Here is a 10,275-nt window from a genome sequence, read left to right as displayed (position 1 = left end):
GTTCTCATATCTTTCAACTCACTTTCCATCAAAAGCACATGGCATCACATGGCATCAAAAGCAGAGCTGTCAATGTTCGTTTGTACACATTTTTCTACATTTGGTGTGTCTTCTACTACCATCGTTTGGTCCAATTCATCTTGAAACAGTAGTAATGTTCTGCTGCTTCCGTTTTCATATGTCGGTCCTTGCGACGTTTATATCTGTCAGTGGCCCACTCAGGAGTCGTTGACGGCCTTGTACCCATGTTGACTGTAGGTACCCAATCTGGATGGACCTTTTGGTAAAGGTCAGCCTTTGTTTCTGCAAGTACACAAGGATGTTTCTGAGCATATTTTCATTTCACGTAAATGCACAATTAAGACGACATGGTAGATTATATAAAAACTAGCAACACCTGTCTATTACCTAAAAGAAAATGAATGACTAGTCATTAACAAAACAAACTGACAGGAGTAGTGTGAAAAAGTGGGTGGGGCATATGGCAGTACAGTATAAGTTACGTAACCGTTTTTACATATCTGTATATATTTTTTTAAGATGAGTTTAAGTTGTTTTTGCTTTAGATGATTCACTTACTGGAAATGAAGTGATCAGAACACACTCTAACATTCTTCAAGTTCATTCCGCTGAAGCTCTGGTCCAACTTTGCAAACCAAAGCCTTCGTCGCTCCTCAGACATTTCCTTTGTTTTTTTCTCCCTGGTTCGCTATAACCTCAGGTAATCTGAAAAACGATACACTTGTTTCTCTGTCAGAACGATTGTGACAGCCTTTCACCCGACAATAATTCACCATTTTGACAATTTCCATTCTTACGATAGTTATGTTTTGTTGTTGTTCTGTTGCTAATGTAAACAATGAAGGTCATCTCCACTGAACCGTGATTGCACAATCGAGCGTATACCTCCAACATGGCCGCCAATCGATGCGTGCGCATCTGCAAACGGTCTGTTGTAAATGAAATTCAAATGAGTTGTCGATATGAACAAGTCAACATTGCCAGTTTAAAGTGAACAAATGGACATAATGTTGACAAAATGTTGAGTTATAACTCGACTCGTTGTTATTAAATAGGTCGAAACAATTACATGATATCACCATCAGTATTGTAAATGAAGTCTACATTACGCGTTTAACATCAATTGTCGATTAAAAGAAGTCAACATTATAACTCGTCACGTCGTTACTAAACCAGTCGCCAATTCAACCTTATCACATCATCAGTATAAACGATGTACGCTTCCATAAGGTATAAAAACATGTTCCTTGGTAACATATAAACGTAATTTAAAATACTTTTTGTACTATATACTTTCAATGTTATTGCATTTTGTAATTGCATGTTTTATCATTCTTGAGAGGTTTAAAATGTCTAAAAGGTGCAGAGAATCCATTTGGACATACAAAAACATAAGTTTGCATGTCAGAAATAACATATATTGACATCTTTGTGTACAATGCATTGGATCTTACTTGCTGATGTATCACATCACTCACGATACATGCAATTTTTCGCAGTTTTTGCTCGTTTTCCAAAATCGAAATTTACAGGGGTTGTCTATCACGTAAATCCCAGTAAGTTAAAAATAATCGTCGATGTATTCATATGTTATCATACATAGAGATGATTTAAACTGGAAACAATTAAAGGCTATATATAACGGGGAAAATAGATGAGGCAGCAACATGGTTTGCGCTTTTATTGTTTAAATCATGGTTAGCTTTCTACAAGCTCGCATTGGCTTTCTTGGCTTGTTATGAGGACATACTGTATTTGTCGTTTTTTGACCCTCTGGTGTCTAGTCCCTTTAAATTGATTTTGAAAATATTTTGCGATATGAAATGCACTTTGAAACGGATATTATCCTTATTTAAACATTGTTTGAATGATTACACACTCTTGACTAGCGACTGTAACTGCAGTTATGATTCGTTTATCTTCATCACGATTTTGCTGTGATGTAATGGACGCAGATTGACAGGGAAGATGAACATGCATTTTGTTTTTGTTATTCTATAGTGATTTTGTAAAGGTATGACCTTTCATATATGCAATTCGTTTTATTATTTTGACATTTGCCTTTATTCATCATAATGATTCTTTAATTTTAAGCTAGTATATTTATATGAAGTATTTAAAAGAAGACCTGGAAGTATAGAACGACTAAAATACTACAGGCACTCTACAATTGTAACATTACTGATTTAAATCCTCAGTAGACTCTTGTTCCAGTGAACTCGTGTCTCATTGACCTTTTGAAGGAGGTATCTCATCATTTATTGTTAAAGCTATTTTAATGCCCGCATTGTTGTGTGTGTGTTTGTGTGTGCGTGGTCGCGTGCGTGCGTATGTGCGTGCGGCCGGTTTGTGGCGTCTGTTCGTTTATGTCCCCTGTTGGATGGCGTTTGGGACCTACCTTGTGCCTCTTACCAGGGTCCATTGAATTATTGTAATACCAGGTACTGTAGGCACAGTGTTGAATTGATATAACAGTCTGGTGTAAAATGCTTAAAAAGGATCTGCAACCTTCACCGTCTTATACAACACCATGCACAACAGTTTCGTAAAAGTCACACCCCGTAGAGAACCGTGGTGGGTCCTGATGTCTGTGATGTCCGAACCTTCACCGTCTTATACAAAACCATGCAGGTCTGAGATATTTAACGAACACGTTAACATGCATGTCGATGAGTCAATCAAGAGCAATAGGCTCAGCTAAATGCAGGTTACTTTATAAAGCCAGTATGTATTCGAACGTTCTCCGACTCCAAACCCCCTTAACCAACAGCGTGTAGGTAAACAAAAGGATATTATTGTATGTCCTTCTTAAGAGTATTCATTTAAAAGTGCTGACTATAAAATGCTACACCTTGGCCGCGAACAGCTGTGAGCCAAGAGGTCTCTTAGCGAATCCAATTTGCCTTTGGTCTTATAAGTTACACTTGTTTTTTTCTAAAAGCATATAAATAAATTCACTTTTACTTTATTTGTGGCGAAGACAAAACATCTTCTCAAAATTTAAATTGTTAATAGCTGAATCGCATATTTTGTTCCGTATCTTCAAATGAATCAGATTTCAGTTTTAACAGTTTTTAGAGGATCTATTATATTTATACAGATGTGTTGGATCTCAAACAGTGATCGTTTAATGATTTTAAACCCAGCTTAGGTCGGCAGTGTTTCCTCGGGTTGACAAGATGCATTTTTCTCCCTTAAAGGGACTAGACACCAGCTGATACAATTGTAAATACTTACATAAAATTGAAATCGCTGTGTACAACGCATTGAATTTTACTTACTGATGTTTCACATCGTTTACGACACATGCATCTTTCGCAGTTTTTGCGCATTTTTCCAAATCGACATTTTCGTGGGTTGTCTACTACGTAAATACCAGTCAGTTTAAAAATAGAGTCGGCATATATATATGTACTCATAAGTTATGCGTTATTCTTAGTGGGAAAACACAGATGGTAGAGCAACATGATTGTTGCGTTTACTATTTTTACCATGTAAAATGGTGTATCATCGCCTTATTTCTAGCTTGCATTAACAATTCTAGCCTTGTTTGAGGAAACAGTGTACTTGCCGATGTTTTGACTTTCAGGTGTCTAGCCCCTTTAAAGAAGGCAAATGTGTTTATTTATATTGTCTGAATACGAGGTTAAACTATCACAACTATAATCAACTTTATGTCATAAAATTTACATTTTGTAGCTACAAAGGTTATTATAGTCAGTTACTATGTATCCACTTATATGCACGTAACACAAATGATTCAGTTGGTATGTGGTGGAAAAGGCGCAGCTATAGGTTGATGCATGTAGATACCGATAAATAAACAAAAGCGATATTAAGGCGTTGTTTAAACTAGGGAATTTGTTGCCATGTACCCGTTAATAATATATATACTACTTAAATCCTATGTTTTATCATTAAAGTCAAATGAATTATACATGCTAATGCATTAAAAGTTTACCGACCTATATATTGCGCCTTTAAGAAGAAGAGATTATTCATATCAAGTTATCAGTAAACAAGGTCATGAAGGGTACTGTGGATAATGTAAGATAAACCAGCCGGCAATCAGTTTTATTTGCATTTAATACAAATAACCCAGACATACATTATTGTACAAGAGCTGGTATATATGATAACATTTTATTTGTACAAACTGAAACGATACACTTCTTTGGTGTCAAACGGTATCTTTGCTCCTTGCCTTATTTCTGAAAAGAAGCACTTATACATAAGGAGTTCATAACAATTGATAGTATTTATTTGGCTGTTAAGTTTTGGCTTTTCAAATCAATGCGTAATCACCCCTTTCAAATATTTGTAAAAAAGGCAACTTATTTGTGTATCTTCATAAGACAAATACTAAATAAATTGATAAGTTAATCATTAAACCTCAACTATTCAGTTGTTCATCACCCGACATCATGACTTATTCTGGTTCGACTTTCTTATGTTTGGTAAGATAGTAAGAATGTAATGGAGCTATTATCATTTTCAATTCAACAGTTTGACTTGGAATGGAGGTATCCGGAAGGAAAGTTAAGGCAGACGTGTCGTCAGGAGACACGACGTATTGTCAACCCTGCTCCCAGGATGGGGAAAAAGTCTCATCTGAGGTATACTGTACTGTCTGCAAGGAGTTTCTGTGCAGCACGTGTTCACGTGTCCATAAAAAGCTCAAGGTGACAAAATCACATCGACTCATACATGGAACCAGTATGCCAACTATGCAGGGTCCTTCAGGTGGACTTCAATTAACAGAGCCTTGCGATATCCATCCTGATGAGTTCATCAAATACTTCTGCCCCTCCCACCAGACACTCAACTGTGGACACTGTCTAGTGACAGAGCATAGAACATGTCATGTTGACATTATTTCTGAGCTTGCAGAGGACTTCAAATACGGACATGAATATGATGACACCCATAAAGATATTGTCCAGTTTTCTAAGGATATTGAAAAGTTTGCTGGAGACATTACAATTAAGTTGAAATTGATAAAAGAGCTCGCCGAAATGGAATTTACACGCTTACAGGAATTCAGAGAAAAGGTCAACATATACTTGGTCGGGAGGGAAAACTCCCTTCGGAAGGTCATACAACAAATAAAAGATACGGATGCAACTCTTCTTGACTCTATGAAACCAACATGCGATCACATTAAGGCCAAGGTAGAAGCACTAATATCAAAATTCGAAGAACAAGAGAGAAACACAGCCCAACTATTTATTAAAGTCAAGAAAGCCCAGAAACAGCTTAAGTGTCTGCAGTCGGACATGGCGGATATCAACAAGAAGCTTACCATCCATAGGTACCAGTTTAGGAATGACCCTGTCACTGAAAAGATGTTGCAATCAACTACAGGCTTTGGTACCATTGAAAGAATAACAACTGGTGAAGATGGAACATTGGGTAAGTGGCTTTGTGTTTTTTGTTTTCATATTCAACAGGTTTAAAGTAACATTGAATTGCCATCATCTGTAAACAGAGTTTCCACAATGGAGTATGACCCTAAATAAAAACTTAAATACCTTTAACAAATGTTATTTGTATATAATGCTAAACTTGGGTTAATTGCATAAAATGATATTATGAATTGTGAGTTCTTCTCTTTTGAGTTTTCGAGTTTTAACCCTGTAGATTTAAGCTTTGCTTGGAAAGAAAACATATTGATTATCTCTATTTGGTTACATTCATCTAAGAGCTTAGTGCTGAGCCTTTTCTAAAAAAGCAAGGTGACGGTCATCTATAAAAGTATTGGCTTACACTTTCATACACATTATCTTACTATTTCGTTTGCTCACAAACTTCCAATATCATTTGATTTGCTGCAGTATTTACAATGCTTGTAAAGTGACTTCAAATCCATTTCTATTCTATAACTTTCACGATAAAGATCTAACTAACACTTATAAAGAAATATGACATCTCGATCTGTATGTCCGAATTGTTTTATATTCTTTTTTTCTTACATTTATATGAATATATCAAAACTTGTTCTATTGCGGATAAATACTGTTTTCATGACTCCCCCACTCTAGAACTCGTACAAAATTTTAAATATAAACTAAGTAAGCGGTGCGTAGTATGGAAACAAAGATACAATAAAAAGCTTGTTTTGGACTTGAATATATTTTTTGTATATAAGTTTGTCTAGGTGGCCTTGATTGTTGATTTTTAGTAATTTTGTCTGTAGTTTAAATCTCACTTTGCTTCTGTCTTTGTTTGGTGTCTGTGATGATGTTAATTGTATTTCCCAGGCAGCAAATCACGTGCAGATCAGGTTCATGGAAAACTTAATCCGAAGCCATTCGAACAAGGTAATAATTCGTGTAATGCATTTTCGTTCCTGTAAAAGAACTGTCACAGGTGCTTTTTGAGTTGTCTGTTCGCTGCAACCATAATTAAAGGCTTTAAAATGAATAACTTATGGCTTGTTGTCTATGTATTTGTCAGAGACAACCTGGATCTAATAAAAGAAAATGAGTTGAAAATATTTATTTGATATTTTTAATCTCACTTTTCTTCTGTCCCCTCGCAGACCAGGTTCCTGGAAAACTGTTAAAGCCGATGAAACAAGGTAATATTTTGTGTAATATATCCTCATTTTTATAAAGGAAATGTATTATTTCTGAGGTGTTGTATGTTGCCAGTAGGGAAAGGTTTAGGGTCCCATAGTTTTAGTCTTCGTTACGCCTTACTTTAATGAATGTTGCTGAAAAATGGGATTTGGAAACTTGCATCAAAATACCAGTTTAAAGTTTCAAAGGCGGTAAAATAAAACTTAATAATAATTATCAAATAATTGTCAGACGTCATGTTGCCAATGGATTTATCTGCAACAAACTCAATCTTATTCAAATTGTATTTTGACTTTGGTTGAATTGAATGAATATTCATATTTGAATGCACGGTTATTTCAACCAGTATTTCTGTGTTATTTTTGTCACGCATATATTGATTTGAAATTCATCGAAATTATCCAAGGAAACTAGTATAGAACCATATGCATAAATAACCCCAAAATGCAAAATTCTAGATTCAGAGTAGTCAAAAAAGTTTTATGAGGGCGGTCCCCGAGACCCCAATCCCTCAATCAGAGGCTTATTATTCAGTTAATTAGCGTACGTCATATGTATCGTCCATTGGTCGCCCCTCAGGCTCATCATGGCTCATTTCTTCAATATATTCTTAATAACTTGGATGAATGCTTTTTAAATACAAAAAATGTTGAGCTTTACATTTGAATTGGTTAACATAAATCATAAAATAGTATACAATGTGTTCATATATTCTTAGAAATTCAATATTTGTTGACTATTTCTGCTTACATATTGATAGACAAATTATTTACTTTATTATTTGAATTCGACCTTAACCTTTTATTTAAGTAATTTATAAGTCCATCATTTTAGGGCATGATGCTTTCAGTATGACCAATGGCTTGGTTATGGGGGTTAGGTGCAAAATAACACATTCATTATTCTTACCGTTTTATCAATTTAGAAACAATCTAAACGATAATGTTGTTTTAAGGCAAAAAAATACACGCGTTACTATAAATAGTAACATTTTTTATAAAAATTCGTTTCCGCAATAATGATTATCGTCTCCGCCCGTGAGATTATCACGGCACGTTAGGGTGATTATGGCATAATTGCCTAACGAAGACAAAAACGTGCACACGTATACTTGGCAGGCAAAGATTTAAACATTAAAGCAGAGAGACAAGGAAATGTTTTGTTGAAACGTTTTGTTTTACTTTATTCGCTGAAAAATGTTAATTATTCCAGCGAAATGGCTAGGGTCATTCAAGCTGAGATTCTTATGAAACTGCTCCTAGGCTTGATCGACCCTAGCTGTGCTCACTTATTGAAATGAGCATCAAATACTAGAGATATTTGAAGAATTGAAAAATTGCAGGCTTATTCTGAAAACACGTACAAAAAGGTTTGCTTTTTACTTTTCAGTCACTTTGTATGTTTGCAGCTAATGCCATTTAAAAACCATTTTGTTATATCTCAGTTTTAAGACCTTCAAACTACATGCTAACTATATGACACACATGTGTATCCTTCATTATTCCACAAAATCATGTTTTTAAATCCATTTGAAATCATTGACAAATGACATAACTTATGTATTATACAGGATAATACATGGTTGACCATGGCCTTTGGTTGATAATTGCCCCAGTGAAAATAATTGCCCTCGGGCTTAAGCTCTCGGGCAATTATTCCTCCCACTGGGGCAATTATCAACCAAAAGCCATGGTCGACCATGTATTATTCTTTAACTATTTCAAAACACAAAGTGTCTTTAACACTTTTTCCAAAAGGAGAAGTAGATCGTTATTTTCTTATTATAATTAAGAAATCATTAAACGATAAACAATATCAAATCATATTCCTTAACAGGATAGCGTATTCCTCAAATGAGCATATTTGCTAGCATAGTGTTTACTCCGAGGTAGTAACATGTATAAACGTTGCCTCGTTTTCATATTTAATATCACATTTTCAGGTGCGCAAACAGAAGCCAGTGTTGATCTGACCAACATGAAGTTCACACCAGCCGGTGCTATCAAGGCTACAGCTGTCGTCGATGGCTGCTGGCTGTCTAGCTTGCTTCTCCTGCCCGGAGACAGGCTTCTGCTGACTGACTTAAACAGCGACACAATGCAGTTGTTGAATCTGCAGACCACCACATTGATGTCCCAGGTTAGTGTGCCAGGTCCGCCATGGGGCATTTGTCTCCTTCCTAGGTACATGTTGGCTGTTACCTTGACGTCTGGTAGAATTCAGTTCCTAGCATCACGGGAAAAGCTCTCCCTTGGCCAAACTCTCAAGGTACATGATGACTGTCGAGGTATTGGTTATCATAAAAACAGGTTAATAGTGTCTTACCATAGTGGAAAAGTAGAGACAATGGACATTACAGGGAAAGTTATCAAGACAATAGACAAAGCTGGTAATGGGCAGTCAATATTTGGTCGACCAGATTACCTGACAGTTGTTGAAGAAGGTAATTCAGCAGTTATCTACGTATCGGACATTACTAAGTCCACCATCACCAAGCTGGACATGGACCTGAACATTCTACAGGTTTTTCAGGGTCCTGCACTGAGAGGGCCACAAGGCATCACTGCTGTGGATCACCAGCTGATCATCTGTGGTTATGGTAGTCATAACATTATAGGAATTAATCTGTCCACTGGCAAGATGACTGAACTGCTTGGGAAGGAAAATGGCATACAGAGGCCTCTAAATGTCTGCTACAGTCAACAGGAAAAGAAGTTGTATGTCACAAGCTTTAATTCTGTGGATGTCATCTTGAACAAGTCAGTGAAAGTGTACAAGGCTGCTTGACATTGCAAAATATGACCTACAAATTGAAATAAACAAATACTCGATTAATGTTGCTTCTCGATGGTGGGGCTCTATTTCATTAACATGATCAACTCAGTGCGAGAACGGTGTAGGTTTTGATGTAACTATGCCGATGGAGATGTTTGAACACATGTTGACTTACGAATTGTAATGCTGCATTATGTGTGTGCAATATCTTAATGCACAAGTTGATATTTGTCATTTCTGTCTATGAATAATATGCTTACATACCGAACACAGTTTTCAGAAACTATTTTAATGTGTATTAGATGTAGGCCGGACCGAAGCCAGTTTTAGATATACCGCTGTTTACGGTTTCAAAAGATATTACCGGTGTTATAGAACTTATTGAAGGAATATTTTTATGTATGCTCAACCTTTATCCCTATGAAATTACTGATATATTAGTGTCTTATAAGTGTGTTTTTGTAAGCCATGAAGTCCATGAATTATTCTTTTGTCATTTTGCTGAATTATGCTGTGAGATTGTATATATGCATTTTAAACCTTCCAATAAAACATTATTTTCTGAGCACTTTAGTTATTGAATTTTTGTAATCGAATTCATTTTTATATATGTTGTTTTTGCATATTATGATTGGGCAGTTTGAATCCTTATTGTGTTGAGTTAATTAAATTATATTTTTCTGCTATCATTGAAAAATATTTCTTTAAGAAACATTTCATTCCGTATACATTTTTACCATTAAAACAATAACATTGGATTTTTAAATTCAATCAAACATAGTGAAATGTTTAATTTCACATGTTTATAAAAATAATCGTTTCGACCCCCTCCCCAAATAAAACCAGAACAAAAACAACAACAACCCCAAAACACCTATTGAATAAATAGTATACTGCT

General features: G+C 35.6%; 1 protein-coding gene across 1 annotated transcript; it reads left to right on the top strand.

The window, feature by feature from the left end:
* The first annotated feature begins 1,943 nt into the window (after positions 1–1,943).
* On the top strand, positions 1,944–9,389 carry LOC128237913 (uncharacterized). Its single transcript, XM_052953490.1, has 5 exons — positions 1,944–2,035; positions 4,528–5,433; positions 6,282–6,341; positions 6,563–6,601; positions 8,545–9,389. The coding sequence occupies exons 2-5, from the start codon at positions 4,539–4,541 to the stop codon at positions 9,387–9,389; spliced, it is 1,839 nt and encodes a 612-aa protein (XP_052809450.1). The 5' UTR covers positions 1,944–2,035; positions 4,528–4,538.
* The last annotated feature ends 886 nt before the right edge of the window (positions 9,390–10,275 follow it).

The sequence above is a fragment of the Mya arenaria genome, chromosome 6, assembly GCF_026914265.1.
Source record: "Mya arenaria isolate MELC-2E11 chromosome 6, ASM2691426v1".
Lineage (NCBI taxonomy): Eukaryota > Metazoa > Mollusca > Bivalvia > Myida > Myidae > Mya > Mya arenaria.
This window is presented reverse-complemented; position numbering and strand designations above follow the sequence as displayed.

Coding starts and splice junctions, on each gene's coding strand:
- LOC128237913 (XM_052953490.1), top strand. CDS start 4,539: ATGGAGGTATCCGGAAGGAAAGTTAAGGCAGACGTGTCGTCAGGAGAC. Junction 5,434..6,281: donor TGGTGAAGATGGAACATTGG/GTAAGTGGCTTT, acceptor TGTATTTCCCAG/GCAGCAAATCACGTGCAGAT. Junction 6,342..6,562: donor TCCGAAGCCATTCGAACAAG/GTAATAATTCGT, acceptor GTCCCCTCGCAG/ACCAGGTTCCTGGAAAACTG.